Raw genomic sequence first — 23,827 nt, 5'->3', positions numbered from 1 at the left:
TTTTCATCCAGGAATGATACAGCTTAGTCAAAACTTCTTTTTGTAAGCTAGGAAAGACACAAATTTAATTTGAAAGCCTTGATTCAGAGACAATTCAAAATTCAATCCCATCAATGACTGATGGAGGATTAATGTTATGAACTCTAGGTTTTCAGATGTGCTGCTTACCAACAGATACAGATGGAACATAAGTAAAATTAAGACAGTGCTGAGCACAAACAAAATTCCATCACTTAATTTTCAGAGTTCCCAAACTTCTATGTATTTTCAGTATTTGCAAGACTTGTATTGCCTGTGTTTTATAACTCTCCAAGGTGAACATAGTCTGGGGCAAATCATCAGCTACTAAGAGAAAAACGCTTACTTATTTCAGTGACTAAAGTCTCTGTAAGTCATCATCAGGAAAAAACTTTGTATGATCTAATTTATTTCTGCTCTAAGACAGAATACAAACAAACACTGAGCACCTTAATTTTGCAATTGCTTATTATAAATATATGTACCCATACAAAGGCAGGCTTGCTCAGAGCCATGATTGATTTATTGTTCTGCTGACTTCAAGAGTACTAAACTAAATGCATATCAGTCAATGATCAGCCCAAAAGATATTTAATTAGGAACTATAAGTATTTTTTTAGAAAGGAACAGTGAGACTGGTATGAAATAAAAACTGACAAGACAGAAGCAGTGTGACACACTCAGACTGCTGCAGTAAATGGAAAATGTACATTGGTCCTAGTTGCAAACTATTTCTGTACCAGAATGAAGCTCCCATATGCATAACCAGCACAAAGCCAAAAAAAAATAGCCTACAGGAAAGGCTATTTCTGCATTTATATTTTAAGTATACATATTTAACTAGTCACAGTAATGTCTAAGCATAAGGATATCTGGTGTCTGGAACATATCTATAGGCTCACTGAAAGGATATAGTTAAATTCACTTCCAGAAGGGAGATTATAAGAAGTTATTACAACATTACATCTGTGATATGGAGATTTGTGCATGCTAAAACTGCCCAATCACAGAAAAAAAGCCATATTTTTCTTTTTGCCATCAAACTCTTTGTTGAATAAACACCGATAATAGACCCTAACCACGTATCACAAGGTACCATGGGGTTCACAATATGATCCATGGTTCATAGTCACCATGTGGCAGAATCATAATCACAATCATTCTGCTGCATTAAAGCCATTTAATTAGCAGCTTTTGCAAAGACTATAGTTGCACTATGGAATTGCAAAGAATTTTATTGAAGAACCATATTCCTCACTGGAAAGTTTTTGCTTGTTTGTTTCTTTTTGATGCTGAGATGCCCCCTTTTTAAAAAGATATTGCTAAACTTGGATTGCAATTAAATATCTGCCTAATTTTTTGCCATGGACATGTAAAAACCTTAATCATATATTTTGTGAACTATAATACAGTTAGCACATGTACTATAACCATCTTTACCCATATGTATTTTGTATATATTGTTCCTCAAACCTTAAATGTGTTTCTTTGAAAATCCTTTTATAACATTTAAAAAATAAGATGCTTCAACAGCAACTTTTGTGAGATCTACTGCACTAACTATAGCAGCTTTAAACCTGATTGCCTCCTTGCAGACTCCACATTCGCCTTTAATTAAGGACTGCTAGACCACAAACTATAGGGTCACTTCATTCAGCAATTCTCTTCAGGTTGAACACAGCCAAAACTTATTTTACACAGTATTTCTTCTGTCTTTGCCTTCCCACATTAGACTCTCCAGGCATTTTTAAATTTTGCAGCACAGAGTAAATATGGACCTATCTTACCTTCCATGTGTTCCACATAGCAATACACATCGTAAGTTTCATTAGGAAAACGTCGCCCATATGTTCTGACTCCTTTCTTTCCCATTTTATCTCCAAAGCAGCCAATTCTTGGATGTCTAATTGGATACCTGAAATGCAGCATGCTCATATTTATTATTACCATAAGTCAGCATTTTAAGTCTGTACAGACTAAGCATGTTAATTTTGGGAAACTGTGCCAAGGGGCCTTTTAAATGTCTCACCTAACAGTCTGGTCAGACAACCAGCCAGCATCACATTGCTCAAATCCATCTTCATAGGCTGCTTTCAGTTGTTCTGGGCTTGCTATGACAGCACCATTGTCCAGACAAGTCTGCTGAGCTTGTGTAAAATTCAGAGTATACCGGCTGGTTGCTGCACGATAGTGAAATACAACACCTGAAAAGATAAAAACTTACATTAGTGACACATTTTGCATCATTTCTGCAACCATCATCATACTGTAACCTTACCTAGGTATTGTTACAATGTTGAAAACAGATAGGTACAATAAAAGTCGTAAAAGGCTAAAGAGATACGCTATCATACAAATGATGTCCCCCCTCTAGTGGCTGCTACCAGTAACTATATAATACCTTACTTTTATAAGAGTTGGTGAAATTATAATCACTGTACACACAGAAAATAAAATAAAACCATATATATATTTTCCCTGCTGTATTACAGAAAATCGTGATCAAAAGTGAGAATGGATGCTAAAATATGTCAGTGATATCACCAAGTTACCTGGACTCTTGCAGGTCCAAGTGCTGGTCGACTAATTGCACTGCAGGCAAAGTTGCTTTTGCGAACAGTGCTACCCGACATCTTGGTTTATTGGCCTACACAATAGATTGATTGCAAGTCAAACTCTGTGACCAGACAAGACTGAGCACATCTAGTCCTCGGAAAAAGTGGGCTTAAAAATAGACTTTCTGAAACAGCCAGCTGCCGTAACTGCACACAGAAGTGCCAACAGTGAATAGGGGATCCCTTGAGTGCTTGAGGTCTGCTAGCTGCAGTGAGACACATAACAAATGCGGACATCAAAAAAATTGTGCTTTTGATGTGGATTTGATAATCGGCAATAGCCCTGATGTCTGTTCCTACACATCAAAGCTTACTACAAATATAACTTTTATAAATATACGGCTGTTCGTCAATTTTTTGTAACCATGTTTTCCTGCACACACTACAAATGATACAGACAAAACAAAGCTTGCTTTTATTTGGGCCCTTTCTGGTTCTGGAAAGAATCTCAACAATTTCAAAAGTTACTTGAGCATGTCAGATGTTTGGAGAGGGAGGCCTAGAGTTAAGATGGTTTTGGTTAAGATGGGATTTGTCTAGAAGCCATGTTCTGTTTTCTATATACACATAATTCCCACCGAATTTGGCAACAGCTGCATATGCACACCTAAAACAAACCATAAAGGGCACCAACTCCTTAGTGGCAGAAAACAGATATTCCACCTTGCAAAATCACTTTCCCCCTATTGCCAGTGTCTTACAGTTTAGCATCAAAAGGATGTCCCCTGATGATCTCTGAAAAATAACATTCAACCTCACTTATTGCACTCTAAAGTCTTCAGAAGCATTGCAACACCATAAAACATCCACTATGCAGAATGGCTACAAAGCAAGAAAAATAAACTGTAAAATGTTCCTTTCTCTGATGATTTTATTGGAGTACTTCATGATGAGGAAATAACATACCATAATACAGTTTGGGAAAATAGTGACATTGTAGCAATAATGAATTTAACAACAAGTCTGTTATTACAGCATTGCTGAAAGATGGAAGAAGTCTGCTGATTTACAAAGAAATAGAAATATGGATAACTTAGTAAAATGTTTATTCAAGAGGTCCAACAAATTTTATAAATACTTTTTCCCATGCAGACAAATTCAGTAAAATTTTACCCCTTATCAAAGGTCTGGATGTGGCCAATAAATACAACAGACATTTTTCTTTTTATCATGATTCACTAAAAAGGTTTCCTAAAACAAAATACATTATCTGAAAGCTACTCTGCTGTGATCTATGCACTATGCCAACTACCAGGAAGAAAATGAACTCTATTCCAGCCAAAACCTGGACATACTCACAGGTAGGTTAAACCTCAATGATCAGACACCAACTTTATCAAAGCTGCTGGCAGAGAAACAGGGAATAGAAGAGGAAACCCTGGGAATCCCCATATTCATCATTTAATATCGAGTCACACACCAGCTGCAGCCACTAACAGGAAGCTTACAGGCCACTAGCGTCTCCATAAAATGCCTTCTCAGAACTACTGACGGAACCCATCACAAGCAGTGCTTCTACCAAGCAATGGTGTAGTTGCAGCTTCAAATGGACCCAAGCATTGTTTGGCAACAGTGACAAGTGAAGACTACACCCTGAAAAATTATGTCGCTTTATATATTAATAAATTAAATAGTCCATGTGCCTGCAATTCAGTCATCAAGACTGTTAAATTGTTAGATTAGTTCACGGCATTATTTGGCCCAGGCCACATAACACCCTTCCAAACGATTTCTGGGCAGACTTCAAGAGCTAGCAAAGACCAGAGACAACTTCCAATGGACATCTTCATCCTCTGCTGGGAGCCAAAGGAGCATAACAGCATGGACAGGGGCCACACCACTCCAGACAGCCTCAGTGCTAAAGCACAGCCTCAAGCACATTTTCTTACTGTGAACTATCTGTACCAGGAGAGATTAAAAGGGAATGTCAGAAATATAGTTTTACTAACTCTTGTATCCCTGCACTTTCGCTGTTATAGGGTATCCTCCATTGCCTGGTTAGGGCAAATGTACGTACCATTTACATTGTCTTAAGATGTGCAAAACTTTTATACATATATGTATATATTTATACATATGTGTGCATGCATATTTTGGCTCTGTGTACCCTAATCAACACAGTCCTTTACCACATGCCTGACACAGAGCACTATCTCACAACATAGAAAGAGTTAGGCAACAGCAACTAGTCACATTTGGAATTTAAAAGCTTAAAATAACAAAAATATGATTTGGACGTTTGGTTTTGGGGTGGTTTTTTTAAAAAAAAAAAAAGCTGTGGTATGCATTAAAATATTTATTTTAATAGATTTGGAATTTAGTAACATTGGTTGACACTGTGAGCAAGTTACCTGCTGGTATAAATGAGCATTATTATATTCAGTGGTACAGTAGTAAATAAAAACACAAGTTTAGGTGACCTGCTTGGTGTTCCGGGTCTAGAAATAAGAAATGGGCAAGTTTTACAAAGCTCATAACAGAAGAAGATAAAACATTTACCCTGAATCATAAGTATGAACCTATAATAATACTCACAAGCTGGGCATCTGGCTTTACTGCATGTTATTGTTGAATATATACAAATATTTTAAACCTTTTTTCTGGTAGCATTGATGTTTCTGTAATATACAATATTTGATGCTGACTCTATAACTTAGGGTCAAACCAGAAATGTCCATGTATGTGAAGCAATTTGTTCATTCGATTTGTTGGTTTAATCTTAATTAAAATGTATTTTATATGAATTTAGATTAATTGCTTCTTTTTTGGGGTTTGGGTTTTTTTTCCCCCAGATTGCTTAACTGATGTTACACAACTTCAGCTGGGCACAAGAACACTGCTCCTCAGTACAACCACAAAAATGTTCATTAACTTAGTAGAACATGGCAATGTATTTTTCTGAGCTTATATTTTTTTAAAGCTTCCTACTGCTTAGATATACGAGTGCATCATTCTCCACAAAGAGCTATCTTGCCCCTCATTTCTTCCATGTTGGAAGCAACCATTGCCCTTTTTAGCTGGCGTACCTTTAGGATTCCTGTGATACCTCAATAAGGCAGGACTAAAGAGTTAATATCACTGCCAATTTAAAGTAGCTTTTGCAGTGCTGAGAAGAGCTTTTGGCCATTTGTAAATCCCGGAAAGGAACTTGGAGAATGCTTTGTTCTCCTCACCCTGATCCAAAAGGTAAACCTCACCTATTCTTAGAGTTGAAGGCTCTTCCACTTCCAGTGAGGAGCTAATGGACATAAAAGAGCCTCCAAGATGAATGGGAAGGAGTATCATCAGTATGTATAAGCCTGTGCAACAGCTGCAATAATTAGAAGACCCCCTGGGACTAAGAAGATTAAAGTGCAGGACTTTCATTGTTTCAGTTAGACAGAGAGAGAGAGGCCAAATCCATTGTCCGAGTTTTTGCACTTTAAAACATTTGTAAAGGATTTTTTTTCCCCTTTGTCTATTTCCTCTCTGAAAGAAAGGGCAAGAAAGAGGAGTTGTCCTAGGAACAAATAAAGCAACTGGAAAACAGACTACAGCAGCATAATGTTGTCACCGAACATCTGGCAAACAAAGTCAGTGTAATTACAGGAAGGAGTAGCAGCGTCTGCAAGAAAGAGCACTCACAGGAAAGTAATTTGTAGCATCCAAAATTCACTTCTGTCTGAGCAAGAGAGAATGTATTTTAATCATTTATCTCTGTCTTAGAACAGATAACAAAAACTTAAAGTATTTCACTTTTAACAATCTAGGGCTTCCACAGGTAAGAGCCTGGTTCTGTGGTTTCACACCTTTGAGTTGCAGCTTTGCTTTATAACTTTCCAGGGTGTCATGCAGCAAAACCTCATGGAAGTGCAGGGGAACGGCTTCTAGTATGGTTAATAAGTTACAGTTCACTTTCAGTAGTGAGCTCACGCTGCTGCAACATGCACTCTTGGAGTCACATAAAGCCTGAATTTCAGAAATTGTCTCACACAGCAAAGACTATCTAAAGAGAGAAGATTATAATGGTAGTAGTTGTTATTCTGTTAATTTTTATGTTCAAACCTTAGCCACTGTAATACAGACCCCTGAAATAACCCCCAACCCACTACCAAAGCTACCGCAGTTTGGTGATCCTCCTTGCTTTTAATGCAGAAGAAAATTTACATTACAAATACATGCCAAAACAGAAGTTACAGAACCAAACAGTGTATGAAAGGAAGGAAGACAGCAGCATTTTCAGCTTGCTACATGAATAATTCATTTGTGTTCCTCATGCGAGGTTTTGCACCCATCTTCTGATCCCTGTCTTCGGCTTTGGCAACCTGAGAGGAACAGGCTTGCCTTGCATCAGCAGGAGCTCCCTTGCCAAACGCCTCAGGGAACTTCTCATGGGGAGAGAAAGTGGATACCAACCCCTTTGCTCTGTCTTTCATGTTGTTCCTCTGTGCAAAATCTTTGCATTCCTCCTCACAGAGCAATGCAGTTGTAAGCAGGTGTATGCAAGTTCTACTGACCAAGTTGGTTCAGATAAGGAAAGCAATTGATGCTGAGTTTTACCTGTATTTTTCTCAGGGGGAGGACTTCTTTACTACATCTGTATTAACCTCTGAATACACAGTGGGATAACCTGCCTCACCCTGTTATCTGTGCACAGCAACATACTATGTCACACAAGTGTTCACTGAGACCAAGTCACTGCTACTTAAATTAAAATTACTCAAAAAAAAAAAAAATACACAGCCTCTCAGAACTGTCCTCATACTGGGGGATGACCAACATCCTAAAACCAGTTTAGCCATTAGTATTGGCCTCTGCTCTACCATCCTGAATGTGAATGCCTGGGCTCAGAGCTCTCACACCAAAGGTCCTCCATCCAGCCTGATACAGCAACCCCACCAGCCTGCCCATCAGCTGCCATGCTCCCAGTCTCTACGTGAGGGACACAGCAACTTGATCAGAACATTTGCTTCCCTGTTCCTGACATCTATTGCACATAGACCCTGGGTCTTTCTCACCCAGAAATAAATTTCCGTCTCTCATACTTTGATGGCCGCTACCCATTGTGCTCTTTCCCTCCCAGCTACACAAGTCAGAGATTCCTTGGGATCCATGATGCAGGAGAGCAAAACACAAGCTTAAAAATGCAGCAGCCTATGTTAATTTAGTTAGCAAGGAAGCACAGAAGTTCCACATGAAGAGGCAGTAAGGTTTCAAGACAGATAAGTCTAAAAGATTAAATAAGCATCTCTTCAAATGCATTAAGAGATAATGAAGGGAAGTTCTGGCTGTAGAGAGAATAAATCAATTAGGTTGTCAACACACAACCTCTCAGTGCTAACAGCACAAGTGAGTGGCAGTGTTCCCACATTGGAAACAACTCCCATTTATTATCATTATAATGCCTGTAAGAAAGAAAAGTTTGCATAAAAATGAAAATGTGATTTACCATCTACTCTGCTTCCCTAATTGCTGTTTTTTTTCCAATAACAAGGTAAGTAATTTAAGCCTAGGATTTTCTTTACTGGCATTTAAAAAAAAAAAAAAAAATTCAAAAACACAAACCACAACTCCACAAAACTAAAAAGACTAAAAATGTCTCTCAGGCTTGCAGCAGAATCAAACAGAAACTACCAAAATGAGGCCCATGAACACAGTGGTATCCCAAAACATCAGTTAGAAAAGGATATATTGGTAAAAAATATTCACCAACAAGATATGGAAAGAGAGCAACAAAACTAGAAGGATCCCATTTGCTACTTTCATCCCTTTAAATCCAATCATCTCCAAGGAGGGTAATAAACAAATCAGCTCAAATGAATGGTCTGCTCAGATTTTTTTCTTTTTGATAACACTTGGTCATACATGTTATTTTTTATTGCCCAATATCATAACACCACACAGAATGAGAATTTCATTAAATATTGAATTACGTTCCAGAATGAAAAGTACTATTACATTGCACTTCTAGGTCAGCTTTTTACAAGGTATCTCAAAACTATTTTATAAGGGGACTTTGTTATAACTGAAGAGAGGGAATAAATGTGGACATAGAGAGGTAGAGGAATACTTTTATAAAATCCTTCCTGGGATTCAACTCACTAAAGTTTGCTTTGCCTAAAGGTCAGAAGTCTAGTCTAAACTAGTCCTCTAAATCTCTCTAATCGGTGACCAATGATACAAACTGCCAGAGAGCTCATCTCACTCAAGAGTCTCGTCAGAGAGGAGCTGAAGGTAGCACGAGTCTGAGTGTTTAGCTTAGACTAGGCACACGACCTTAAATTGTCAAAAGTGAAATAAATCCCACCCTGACTTCAGATTTCCTAATTTCAGACTTGGCATCCAAGTCAAGGTTGTGAAATTGCATTCATTAAACTATTAGCAGACAAGCAAACACTTGAGGATGATCTTCAGAAGACATTACCTGCTGATTGTCAGCCTCCACTGTGCTCTGAAATGTGTCTATTGGGATACAGTGAAAACCCACCAGAGTCCAAAAGCAGCTTGAATGGGAAGCTTGGTTTTAGCTACTAAGAAAGGAAAACCATCTCTTTTAAGTATCTGAAGGCTCCCGAGACTTGACATTTTCAGACAACAGTGGCAAGGAAATGACCAAGAATGAAGAAAAAATAGCATTAAGCATTCAAAAACTGTGAGGCCAAGTGCTCCTAATGTGAGACAGTTTGACTTGTGGGTTTAAGGACATCAAGAAGGGTCAGAAGAAAAGCTCAAAACACCGTAGAAAGATGAAATTACAAAAGCTGACAAAGGAAGAGTTGTTCCTGCGAAAAACAGAAAATTTCAGAGGGACTTGCAGAGAAGGCAGAGAAGACAACATATGGCAGGAAAAACAAACACAAATGACTTGTTCTCCATATTTCTCTTCTTGTAAGGAGTTGAAGCATATAACAACATAATACTGTTAGATCCATTTTGAACAAAAAATATCCCTGAGAGGTCGATGTAATTATAGCCGTAGCCAGGGTGTAGGGAAAGCATTTCCCACAATTAGTGACAGGAAAGGAGGTATCTAGTGTGACAAAACTGCCCGTCTGCGTGAGCTTGCAGACCTGTCCGCACCGGCGCTGTCCCCTGCCTCAAGGACAGCTTTGTGGTTGCAATTAACGAGCAGGGCAGGCATCTGGCTGCCCCAAAACTTCCCGTGTGGGCTAAAATTAAGTGTTTCACTCCTCTCTCTTACGCTTTCACCAGCTGTAAAATGAAAATAGTACAGTTCAATCTAACTCCAGTGATCTTAGAGATGAAATATGCAAAGCACCTGATAACCCATGTGAACGGGTGCTCTCACTTGATTTCAGTAATAAAGGCATGTAGCACAGCATGTAACATCGTTACTTGCAATACCAAAGGAACTAGCTTAAGTTACCTAGCATATCCTTCTAGTCCTACATGGCTGCGACTTTCCTAGATCAGATCCCCAGGACCATACACAACACCAAGTCACCCCTGTTAGTAGCATGAACACAACCGCTCTTGTACCCCTGATAAAAACAAGACAGTACAGACTTAGCTTTAAGCTGAGCAGTTTAAACAGAGTTCAAATCAAATTATTTCACCTCTATCACAAGCTAATGATGCACATACAGGCAAGCACTGCTCAGCAGATACAAGATACTATTTTAAGCCACCACGTCTTGGTGATGTGTCTGAGCTCCTAGTGAACAGAATATAAGCAGCTATTGATACCCAAGTAGTTGGCATAGGTTGCGCCTATAACCAAAGCAAAGAAAAAGCACCAAATTATGGCAGTTTCCAAGATCCTGCCATTCTTTAGAAAGATTTTACCTGTCAAAAAAGGATGCAGTGCAAATATGCAATGCGGAGACAAAGGCAACATGGGTGATTAAACATGTATATCTTCCTTGTGAATAATAACTAACTTAACCAGCTGTGGTTCAGTGGTGGCTTAACCAGGAGTCCAGCTGTGGATACTAAAAATTTACATACGTTCAAAAAACAAATGGCAAAAAAAAAAAATCTGTGCAGGATTGTCTAATCCTGCCATCATGTCTGCCTCAGGAAGTCCATGGGTGACAAGACTTTGACAGCAATAGAGTATGCAGGATATAAACAGTTACATTTGCCCTTTGGTATCAGCTATCGCTGCTTTCATTGGAACAGGACACTGGGACAGGCAGATCTTTTGTCTGAAATGGTACAGGTGTGAGTTTGGTTTCGCCCTAATTTGCCAGAAGCATAAATTAGGTAACAGTTGATTATATTAAAAACAAAATCTTCTACTTGGACCCTATATAAATAATCCTATGGCAAGGTAGGATTCAATGCTGAAGCATTTTGAGTCAAAATGCTGAAATACAGGTTTGTCATGATCAGAGAAGGCAGTTTTGTATTTACCTCCCATCTTCTTGGTAAAGCCAATATTTGTGCTGTTGTTAATAACACATAAATCTGACTTTCCTGAACTAAAAATAGCAAATTAACTGGATATTTACATACAAATTATCAAATTTGTCTATTGTGATAGCTACACAGAAAAAAATAGATGAACAATTATACACATTTTTGGTAGACAGCCTTGGACTTGAGAATCAGGGGAAAAAAAAAAAAATCAGGTATTACAAGTTTTACTGTTCACTTTCAATGACTAATACCAAATGTTTAGCTTGTACAGGTTAACCTGGCAAAAAACTATATGCTACAGAGAAAATTATTGTTTCTTAGAAATCCTGGTTTTCATTGACAATACATTCCATCACTGGTAAAATACATTCATTTGATGCACAATGGAATCAATAGCAGTTTTATATTCCTAACATACCTAAATGAAAGGATAGAAATAGCAATTACAGTCATTTTTTTCTTATTCAAGATAGCTTTCCCAGTTATCTATTCTCTTACTTGCAAACATTCATTTGAAAAACAAACAGCACAGCTGTCTAAGCGTATCTACCTGGCTTCACTGGTGCTGGAATGTGCTTTTTGTTTGAAAGGTTCAAATCAGGGTATGTCCTTAAAACAAACAGAAATCCTGAAAATATCTAGAACTCAAGTCCTGCCTGGTTTAAAAATACCCAAACAATCATACAAACCCCATAAAGTTATCATAATAACAAAAGACTAATTTCACCTACTTCAGCAGAATGGTGCAGATAAGCTTTGGCCTACTTCATTTGGCCATTTCTGAGAAATTTATTAAATTAGACTTAACACATATAACAGTGCTGGCACTTAAAGAAACAGATAAATGTTGCTTTCTGAAGCATTAGTAACATTTCTTCCCACACCTAAATTGCCCTACACAGGGAATTTTGCAGAAGCTTCCTATCTTTAATAAAATGATTCTGCCTCACTTTAAGGTTAAGCTATATGATCAAGCAAGTACTACCTGAGACAGAATTACCACTTCTTCTGCATACTTTTAATCCACCGAAAAGCTGAAGTAACACACGCCAGCTCAGTCCTTGGAGAAAGAGTGCTACACAAATGCATTTTATGTTTCACTTGTGATGAGCATAAAATGTGCTGAATAGCAAAACTAGTGATAATATTATCAGGGCTTCATGGGTCGCCCTTGCAAGCGCGAGCCCCAGCTCCACCTGGGAGAGCTGACCAAAGCACAGTGCTGAACCACGCTAGCCGTCAGCTCTGAAGTTACCACAATTAACATGGAAAGATCTCCCCACACCACGCTAATGACAGGCAGCAAAGAATGCACAAAGAGAGTGTACAGAAGATCACATCTCTTCCGTTGTTATCGCTTTGGTGTGCAGATTCAAAAAGACAACATAATAGAAATAAATTACATTTGGGACTAATGCTTTGGGTTTTGGGTTTGTTTTTTTTTTTTTTTAAGGAAACAGTGAAATCACAAAAAAAACCATAAAGCATTTCTGAAATGAGGGCAGAAGATTTCAGCAGCAACATTTGCATGAAATCCTTATAAGCCTGACAAACAGCATTTGTTTACTTAAGGTAGCAAATGGAGAACAGAGTGCACAAATTACAAACTGCCAATACTATTTTCCATTTGGGTCAAGATCTGGCTTTTCCCCCTCCCGAAACGTTAACATGAAAGCCATCATGGAAAAGAGAGTTGCAGAAAGAAAATGGTGTGAAATTTTCTTTCAATTAAAAAAAAAAAAAGTCTGATCAGTTCATCTCACTACAGTGAGTTTTGCAGGAGCACTAACTACAGAAGTTAAAGTATTGCCATAAATCATCAGATATCTTACTGTAGTAAACATCTGCTGCTCCTGGATATATATAGTCAAGGGAGCACTTGAAAAGGAATAAGGAATGCCAGGTACACTAGTTACTGAAAAGTAATGTTTAAACCAGGATTTCTTTTGCTTTTGCCATTAGGACTAAACACTTTATGAAGTTATATAGACATTAATGGTTAGACTGATTTATTGTATTTCCAAATTAATACTACACCTTCAAAACCTTTCATTGAATCAATGCCAAAAGACTGTTCAAGTTAGGTTAAGCATATTGGAAGAACAACACAGTATTAAGCTCACCAAAAAAAAAAAAATCTTAGCCAAAGCCATAATTTCCAGCAGCAGATATTAATGTTTGTTTTGGGATTCAGTCATTTGAGTAAATACAGAACTGTCAAAAAACACCTAAGTGCAAAGGAGTGCAAGGCAGAGTCCAAACTAAGGCTCATGTGAGCTGGTACATCCACAGAGCACAGTGTTGTTCTAAGCACTCAGAGTAATTTGGGTCCAGGATTTGCATTTACATGGCACAGAGCCTGGGCTAGTATGTCATGCCTTCCAGCGCAGTTTGTTAGCTCAGGCTTAGTGCCAAACTGACAGGGCTATACAACACCAGGCTCTGGAGCAGTCTCCACAATATACTTACCGTGCTGTATAAGCAGGCTCTTAGGAGAAAAACACCTATAAATCAGGTGCTCCTTTTGCCACTTACAGGCTGTTGAAAGTCCTGTCTCTTCTATCTTTTTACATGTACACGTCTCTGCCTCAAAGTTTTGGAGGTTATTTCCTTGTAGTGATGGCATGCAAACACTTAGCCCTGGATCCTCCACATGGAAGAACATTAGCAGCCACCTCCCTGCTTGTTTTCCTGCAACTTCTGCCAGATGGGTTTCCTCCTACCTATCCAACCTTTATTACTAGGACAAAGGAAACTCTTCTTTTCTGTTTGATGTTCTTATCACAGAAAGAATGGCTCCCAGTTTTGCTAGAGTTATGGTTTTGTACATGAAGTTGCAAGATAGGCCAACCACAGCTCCAGTAGCAAGGCAGTTGCTTCTTTTCACCCTGCACAAACAATTAAAAAGAAACTGCTTCTGTCTGCCAAGTCTGTCTTCTTGTAAGGACACTGACATTTTCAGACAGATGTGTTATACAATATGTATCATGTATCAAAAGAGTTGCTTTGAGAAAACTTTAGAGGTATCTCCTAAAAATAAAAAAAAGCCCCCAAAAACCCCCGTAAAAGAAGCAGCTTGTCTTGCAAAGGATATAAACCCAATCAAAGTATCAGAGTACTTTGGGAATAAGCAAACAGCATTTGTTCCAGGAATCAAGAGTATCCTCCCCAAAGGTATAAATGAGAAACGAGAGCACTACAGATTGGAAAAGATTATAAGAATAAATAAAAGACAGAAAGAGAACAGGAAGAGAAACAGTTAAGGAAGGGCAAATTGCTAAAGATGATCCTTTACATGCTCTCTAGTTACACATTAATTACTAATTTTTACTGTTTTAAGTAGAATCACTGTTGACAACAAATGAAATGAATAAATCCTTACCCACAACAGCCAACGATACAATGCCTTGTGTGTCTTCAACTCCGTACATAACATCACAGCGATACACCCCTGCATCACTTGCACGCAGCTTAGAGAAAGTCAGCGAAGCATCCCCAGTCTCCTCTGAATGGGTTGGAACAGACACTCTGTCTTTGTAGCTTTGACCTATCTTTATGTTGCCATTTTGGGCCACCAGGACTGTGGTTTCTTTTGCATCTTTTCCACTTTTATCCAGTTCAACCTTTGACCATTTGATTCGAAGATACTCAGCTGCATAGCTGGAGGCTATAGTGGGTGTGGTTGAAAAGAAGCATGGCAGGACTGAAGTTCCAGAGAGGGATCCCTTTACCAGGGTTTTTTTTTCTGCTTTAACTACAGAAAGGGGAGAGGGGGGAAGACAAAGGAGAAATCACATTAGTGGAACAGCAAAAATGGACACAGATACCTTTTGTTTTATTTAACGATTCACAGACGTGCAAGACCTGAAATCCATGAGCGTTAGCTGATTTGTAACAGGACTGATTAGTATAAGCTAAAAAAAGAGTTTGCACCAACCACCTAGGCTGCTGATGGAGCCCTTCTCTGTTTGGGCAAATTTAATTCACTGCTTTCTGGTTTGTTTTCTCCATTTGTTATAGTCACCAAGTTATTGACCTCCTCTGGAAACTGTTTTGAAATTTTACATGATAGATGAACTGTAAGAGCTGGTTTTTTACTTCATAGGAGGAAGACCACTCTGAGTGAAAGATGGTGAGTTACCTCGCATCTATTGCTGGCTAAAAACATGCAAACAGGAGAGCTACTGATGTTTACACCTTTCCTTACCTCACAGTAGCTTGTCCATTTGCTCTTGTCCCAAGAGTAAAACATAGCCCATGACTTTGCATACATGACATCCCTTACTCCATTACTCTTTCAAGGGTTAAGTCTTTTTATTGCATACATGCTGAAACAAAAGCCTTTCTAGTGAGATTCTCCCACATAGTCATTCTTTTAAAATTATTTCCTTGTAGCCTCAGGGACTTTAACACATTGCAGAAATAAAATATTTCAGGATGTTAAAGCAAAGAAGGAAGTAAAGAGCACAAAAAGTCCCTACTTGGCTCAGACTTGACATGATAGGACCTTTATCATTTTTTATGACATCTACAGCTGCAAACATTTTACAGTGAAATGCTTCCATCTGACAATATCCTGAGGGGAAAGTTGACTACTGTTCATCCAAACTTCACACAGCAACTGTCTGAAGCGAGGATTTCTGTTAGATTTTTTTGTGTGTGTGTGACGTTATTTCACCATACATAACGGCTTAATGAAGATTAAAAGCTGATGTACAACAGTATCTACCTTACCTCTTCCACTGTCTTGCACTCTTAACATTTTTTGAAAGGCGGAACATGCTGATCATGAATTTGAAGTGAACTAGGATTCATAAATTTTAGAAATACAATAACTTCAAATACTAGCTACCAGAGTGATACATGAAATAGGAAACACGAGCACATGAAAATTATGAGTCTATTTGTCTATCACCAAAAATATCATCTCTCTATACAAAGTAGAAGATTTTTGGAGGAAAAGAGAGAGGAAGGAAGGAAAAGAAGGAAAAATTGCTCATTAAGTTGTTTATTTTTAACAGAGACAGATTACTTTATACAGGATAAAGTATTAATAGTATTATCTAAAAAGGTTCAATACAAGAATATTCAGCTCGATGGCAAGCATTTTAATAATAAAGTACTAACTAAAAAAAAAAAAAACAAAAAACAAAAAATGGACTGACCAAGGCAGACCCAGAACTTTGAAAGGAAGTCCTCAAGTCATTTCCATCCATGCCTGCTTAACTAGAAATTCTTGGGAACACAATGCAGATACACTCAAGACAACTATATCAAAATTGATCACACCAGAGAGGTTATAACAACAATGGCATAGTGTTGTCTCAAAACAGCTGCATTGCACCCAAAGCTCAGCTGAAAAGTTCACATGGAGCAGCACTGTCTGAGCACATTTACCAGCAAGAGACTTACTCCCTGATTCAGGCATGTAGTGAGACTTTCATTCTTCCATTAACTCTTAAACAGAGACTGTTGATGGTACAACTCACATTTAATAGTTAAACACACTAATCACCTCATACACTTCGGGCCCAGACCTAGCAAGAATCTGTTTGTAAAAGAGAAAAAGACAAGAACAGGTCCAATATAGATCTGAAGACTGGAGAATTCACAAGGCTTGAAGACAAGCCTGTAAAAATTACTGAAGACTAAAGATAGCTCAAAAGCTTTGATTGCATACACATTTCTTTAGGGAAAAAAAAAATCCACTGAGGGTTTTTTTAAAAATTGTTTCTATAAGGAAATAAAAACTCAACTCCCCTAGAGTCAATTTATTGCTTAAAACCAGAAAAGATGGTTTTTATCCTGAAGATGTACAGTATTGAAACACCACTGCCTTTTATATCACCTTTAATTTCTTGAAGCTTCACTGAGTTACAGTGGGGTAGAGATAAAGAAGCAGAATGGATACTCAGTCCTATCAGTTATGATGGAATTACTTCCAAATTACGCAGGTGGGAGATTAAAATCAGTCTCAAAATATTTAGTATTTGTTATGATCTCTTGTCATCTATATACATTACAGGAACTTCTTAAGTGAAAAATGGCCTAGTTATAATTATCCTGACTGACAGAATTTTAATAAACTTTTGAGAACATTGTTTCTGGTTATGAGTGATCTGGAATATCAGTTCTGAACCCTGAGGACATTTCCTTTCTTTAAAATGTGTGTCTTCACATCAGCAGACTGAAATCCTTGGCAAACAACACTATCATCATGATATGCAAACTAGATCTATCCTAAACCAGGCTACATCTCAGAAGAGGAGACCATGTAGCTACAAACATGTCCATCTAACTGTAGAAAGCATTATAAAACACTACATAAAAGCATCCTTTGTTTTGACAAGAAAAGGGGAGAAGCTTTTCCCTACTGAAAAAAAAAAAAAAAAGGCACTGAAACATACGATTAAATGATGTTCCTGCACAGTTTCAAAAAGCTTGATTTCTTGCAGCAGTCCAAGTTAGTTAGTCAAGCAGAATTTACTAGTCAATGCAGAAAGCATCAATATCTGCTATTAATCCATATAGTCCTTTTGTTCATTTAGCATTTTCCCTATGCTTATACTCCATGTTATGTCTCCTTTTCAGCCACTATCAATGGTATGTGATAGACTATTTCTTAGAAGGGACACGGCGGGCAAAAATATGAACAAAATGTTTTGTGACTGTTTGTAAATTGGAACACAAGATGAGAAAAGCAGGTATTTGCCAACACTGTTTTATACTGTATCTCCACCTCGCCACGTAGGACCTAGAATACTTGTAACATCACATACAAGAGGATGGTTTTGCAATTACTAAGCTGGTTGGAGATAAATATAAGCATTTTTTTCTGTTACTAACATGTATCACTCATGCATAACTAATTTATTAGTGAAAATACATAGATGAAGAAATAACATACACAGCTAAGCCCAAATCACCTGGCCACAAACATATATCTTTGCAGAACTCCCAGCAAAATCAGTGGGAGATTTGTACAAGATGATGGGACTACAGAGTTGGGCAGAGAGCAGCACAATGCAGTCAGATTATGGACAGACTCAGTAGATAGCATGCCTTAGCAGTTGAGTATTTTTGTTGTCTTCCCCTCTTTAAATATTAAGTACCTCCAGCATGAGAATAAGTAGTAGAAACAGAATGCAGAATGAAAAGTTCTTCTGTGCAATGTCCTGACAGAAGACAGTCCTGTCAGGTCTAACTTACTGGGTAGGATTTTGCCACAACTTATTACTGACTTATTTTCTCCAAACCTAAAGCTATGGCTAAGCATTTGTATCAGTTTATCATGGGGATGATAGCATGTGACACATTCTTTCTTTAAAAAATAAAAATAAAAATTCCAGCTTGCTTTTTCATGCTTTTTTCCTGCAGCAAAACTACCTTAGGTCCTCCCAGTCTACCATTTCAGCTGCAAAGTCACCTTATCCTACCAATGACACATAGCTTGATATCTTTTTTTTGAAGTGGGAGACAAACTGCAGAAGAATGTCTTCCTTGAGAACAAAGTCCTCAAGAACAAAGAACAACTTTCCCTAGAATTTGTACATTTTTTTCCTGTTGTAAATGTTACAAAACCCTTAAAACAGAAATCTACAGAGAAGGGAAAAAAAAAAAAAAAAAAAAAAGAAAAAGGACAGAATTTTGCCCTTTTGTATTACATTAACCATAACAACCAGACCAGGAGGTCTGTAATGGACAAGAAGTCTGAAAAAAAGAATGCCCTACATGAAGTGACACTGCTTAGAAGAGCAATTTTGCTACAGAATTAAGCTTAACTGAACAGAATGTTGCTACTGAGTATGCAGACAAAAGCTGCTTACTTGAAGAATAAAAGATTCTATTTATTTTAAGCTAATTTCATGAGACAAAAAATTGAATCTCTTTTTTTAGTTCATCAACAACCTGCATAGACATATGGTATATTGCCCTGCCTACCAGCAGCAATAGAAAGGGTCAATGATATTATGTGTTCTGCTAATCTGACTACTAACACTGAGCTTAAGAGAAGTCTTTTCATTAACCATAAATCTGTTAATGAAGATAATGATAAATTAAAATTAATGTACCACTTGCATAAACTTGCATGGAACTCTGACAGGAGAGGTAACAGACTGAGATCCAACAAAAAGCCTCACTGAGTTCTTTACCAGGTGATTTGTGGTCTGAGCAAGCAGAATAAGAGAAGGAGGCATAGAGTGATAAAGAACCAACTACTTTCATATTCTGCAAGAAACTCATAGGAAGCCAGACAAATGTAAATTTCAGCTGCAGAACTCAACATAACATATACAGATATCATAGGCTTGCACACATGTATTTTATATCACATATAGAACACAAACACGATCAGATAAACTGATGTTTACACCGGTGTATTATTTATATACCTTTGAAAGAACATATCACACACTGCAATCTAGAGGATTTCTACTGTATTCTGGATTACAGGGCTTTCACGAAAGCATACTCACTCATGGCATGGCAAATAGTTGCTTAAAACAGGTGAGATAAACTCCATCATTGAGCATAAGCACAAGGTCCAGCTTGTAAACTACAGTATCCTAAGACCAGCTAGCTCAAAGTGAGTAAATCCCATGCTGGCAGTAGGCATAAACCTTGCTCGTGAACTGTCATTCGTCCTTCACATGTACCAGAGCAAACCACAAAGCTCTCGCAGAGGGCCACACCCATGACCCCAGAAGCTTACACCGTATTTCCTGCTGCCTTCTTGACACGCATCTTCTGAGAATTTCAAGTCTTAAAGAAGTCATTGCAGACCATTCTCAATTTGCCCTTGAAGCAAAAATACTTTTGTTGCTACATAAAATCTAACAAGCACGCCATGCAAACATGCTAGGTGTTTATGAATGTGACCATTCACAAAGATGAGAGTGGAAGAGAAAACAAAGACAGGAATAATGATGAGTGGTGAATGCATAAAACTTTACGTGCTTATAACTTGCTGTGTTCTAAATTAAGCTTGTTTTGTTATGAAATATTAAGACTCACAGATTCCAGGATGTACACTTTAAAAGTAACTGCCAATTTTGACAAAGTTCCCATATGACTCTTGAAAAAAAAATTTTAAAAACTTTCAGAACAACTTTGCCTGAAAGCTTTTTAAGGGAAATATTGCAATGCATCATATTGAAGTAAATATTTAATTATATTTAATTAAAGCATATAGAGTGATCCAATCCATTGTGGAAATGGAAGCATGAGAATTTGTGTTTCAGGAAAGATTTCAAGGCATCAACTTTATATTCAAATTCAGGATTTAAAAAGAAAAAAGCTGAAACTTAAGATGTATAACTCTTCAAAGTGCAGAAATATATTTTATTTTTAGAGTATTTTTTTAAACAAAAGAAAAAGCTGTACTTGTAAAGATTGTCTGTAATCTTGTAACGCTCATCTTCAAAAATGTTATTACAAAAACTGACTGACATTTTTACAAAACAGAAGGATATGAGTTGATCCCACAGACTCTATTGGATCAATTCATGAAAAAGAAAAGGTCTTCTTCACCATGGCCATCCTCTGGAAATGTTTAAGACTGTCTGTGGCAAAAGCATGGCCCCCAACTTCAAAAATAAATCCCACAAAGTTCACAGTGTGTTCTAGGAACATAAGAGTCTTTCTGAATTACTTCCAAAAGATTCAGGCAAATAAGGACCAGTCAGAACCTGGTCTATATTCCTGAGAAGCCCTTGCTGGGACGTTCACACAGAACTTGCTTAAGTACTAAAAATTCTGCTCTGGAGACAACACAAGCCATTTAAGAGACAATAAAAGACAGAGTAAGTCAGGGGACATCTAAAGGTGCCATCCCATGTTCTACCACTCTAAAGGTTCATCCCACTCCTCCCCACTCCCAGTGGTGCACTCCTAATCCCTGCATTCCATCAGCACCAGCATTTGTGCAAGGCAGTGAGTCAGTTCAAAGGTCTGATCCAGTGGAAAAATGACCTGCAAGAAATGCCATATGCTCTTTCAAACAAGTAATTTACCCGACTCAGCTGGCCATATACCTACATAAATGCTAGTGTCAGCACAAAGGCAAGCACAAAAACTAGCACCAAGGGATGGAAAAGGAGCAGGACTATCCCATCTAGTGCTAAAATGTATGTGTGATTAGACTGACCATGGAACTATGCCCTAAGTAAATATGAAGAGACTTTCAATAGGTCATAAGAAAAATGTTAGGTTTAAATTTCTTGTCCGATTCCTTTGCTTTACTTATTCTATCTCCTTACATGTTCTCCAGCCCAAGGTTGATTTTCAGGTAAAAACTTATCTTTAGACCTCTCCTCAAGTGGGTGATGTACTACCATTTACTCCATACTGAAGCTGACTAATTATTGCTAGCAGCTCTTTCTTTTCCTGTATCTTGAAACAGACATTTATGCCTTAAAGAAAGCTAAAACTTCAAATCACAGAGTGGTTTCGTTTGGAAGGGACCTTCAAAGATCATCTAGTCCAAGCCCACTGCCATGGGCAGGGACATCTTCTACCATATCAGATTGCTGAAAACCTCATCCAACCTGACTTTGAACATTTCCAGGGAGGGGGCATCCACGACCTCTCTGGGTGACCTGTGCCACTGTCTCACCACCCTCACTGTAAAAAATTTCTTCCTTATGTCCAATTGAAACCTACTTTCTTTCAGTTTAAAACTGTTGCCCCTTGTCCTGCCCTGGTAAAAAGTCTCTCTCTGTCTTTCTTACAAGCCCCCTTTAAGTAGCTTATCAAATAAAAACTTCCAAGTTCACCATGTAGACTTCTATGGCAAGTCCATGACTGCTTCTGACAATTGCCTACTTTGCCTCTCCTGAATGCTTCATATGAACGAATTATTAAATGTCAGCTGTGGATCCAAGATACATACATCGGTACACACTTACAGACATTTACTAAGTAAAAAACGGGGGGGGAACTTGACATTTAATAACAAAATCAGCCTCAGCCCTCCATGAATAAGAAAATGGAAGCTCAGTTTTAGTAGCTTGCTCCCTGCCTAAAGCTTTCAGTCTGTTGTCCCTGAGGACAAGTCTAATCATCCTGGTCTGTTGTATGTTTAATGAAGAACAGAAAAAAAACCCCAGTTTTAAGAAGGAAGAAATGGTAGAGATTAGTAAAGGATGGTGTTCCAAACCTGACTGAGGAAAAAAAAAAAAACCACTTTTTTACTTGGCTCCACTAAGCACAACAGTCTTTTCCTCAATCTTTCAGGACTACCTAAAGACTTTCCTAATAACAATGTTCAAGCTCGGAAAAAAAATGAGTACATTTGATTTTCCCAAAGGCTAAAATCAGTTTGAGGAGTTCCTGGAAAGAAAAGAAGAAAAGTAAAGGGGGAAAAAAAATAATCTTGCTTTGAGGCTTGGGAAAGCTATTATCACAAATCTGTGAGTCTGCAGCAGCTGTAGGGACCTTTTTCTTATTAAAGGCTTGACTCAAACTTTCAGATGACCATGGCAACTACACATGAATACATACTTTAATGTTAGCATGTAATCACCAAGAGAAGTAGTGAGGGCTCTTCCTTCCACCCAAACTGAAGACCTGCAGCTGCCCTAACACATCCTTGATCCAGACCCCAGCAGCCAAGGCACCTGGCACCAGGTTAGCTCATGGCAACCTCCCCACAACAGTGGGATGGCAGCCAGATTGCCCATTCCAGAGGCATGTCCCCAACTGCTCCTTGCCAGATCACAGAGCAAAGCAGACACTGGGCTTACTGGTTTCCCCTGTATCCCACTTGCACGTGATATGTTTTACCTTGAATACAGAGAGGGCGCAAGCTGTGACCTCTGGACCCAAAATGCTGCTGTGGCATGACGTACATGAGCACATGCATTGGGATCTGACTGGGAGGTATGCCAAACCAGTATTCCTGTAGCCCAAAAACTCCCCCCATTTGATTCACCACTTCTGCAGCCTGGCTAAGTCTGTCCCAGGAACCTGCTCATGCTCCCATGCCACTGGCACTGCTTGCTGCTCCCTCCTTGACACCGGGCTGAAGCTCCCATGGAAGGTGTCTGTCCTCCTCTAAAATTAACCCCGCCTCATCTCATATACTGCAAGGACCTCCTTAGTGGATCATAGAAAATGAAGGTGTGAGATATACCTGGCCAACAGGTCCAGTATTTCAGAAGCACAGGTTAAAGGATTAAAATGCATTCTTGAGTATTTGGAGAAGGCAATCTATTTTGCCTTACACAATGTAATCCTGTGGCACTTTATTATTACTTGAATTATAGTAATGGCACTTACAAACCTCAGGAGACATCAGGCAGGCATGTAAAAACCTTGTCAAAAACACGCCCACCCACCAAGGGTGGGTAATCAGTAAGTAAATCAGTAAGGCAATGAGGAGAACACGGAAACCAAGTTAGTTACATAGTGCAGCAAAAAGAGTGTCAGGGGCAAGACCAGAAACTGAATCTCCTGTGTTTGGGTTGTTTCCCGAGTCCTGGGAAATACCCTACTCTCTGGACAACTAAAATGAATTTTAATAAATGCTTTGGTGTATAACAGACTTACCTTTAGGTAGCATATATGTTATAACTAATGTAGAGTACATCCATAAGATACTTTTTATACTTAACAACATCTTGACCTACAAATAAAGAACAAAGGAATAAGTGGTTAGTATTGCATTGTGTCCTTATCAAGTGTTATAACTCAGTAGATCTATATTTGTCATCGATATTAGAAGCAGTCATCCGCTTTAAAAAGATGTTCAGCAGGATACTGAATAATTCTTAATATATTGATCTTCTGCCATTTTATTCACCGTTTTAAATTATACTTATACAGTGGTAGCA

The 23,827-nt window shown here is 38.2% G+C and overlaps 1 protein-coding gene across 1 annotated transcript in view; it reads right to left on the bottom strand.

The window, feature by feature from the left end:
* VCAN (versican) overlaps positions 1-23,613 on the bottom strand; it is a 104,206-nt gene extending 80,593 nt beyond the window's left edge. The window contains exons 1-4 of the mRNA XM_075726611.1: positions 23,544-23,613; positions 14,377-14,748; positions 2,048-2,222; positions 1,806-1,933 (exon numbers count right to left, since the gene is read on the bottom strand). Coding sequence (XP_075582726.1) covers positions 1,806-1,933; positions 2,048-2,222; positions 14,377-14,748; positions 23,544-23,613 — 745 coding nt within the window. The remainder of the gene's footprint in view (positions 1-1,805; positions 1,934-2,047; positions 2,223-14,376; positions 14,749-23,543) is intronic.
* Between the last annotated feature and the right edge of the window lie 214 nt (positions 23,614-23,827).

Source organism: Pelecanus crispus, chromosome Z (assembly GCF_030463565.1).
Source record: "Pelecanus crispus isolate bPelCri1 chromosome Z, bPelCri1.pri, whole genome shotgun sequence".
Taxonomy (NCBI): Eukaryota; Metazoa; Chordata; class Aves; order Pelecaniformes; family Pelecanidae; genus Pelecanus; species Pelecanus crispus.
This window is presented reverse-complemented; position numbering and strand designations above follow the sequence as displayed.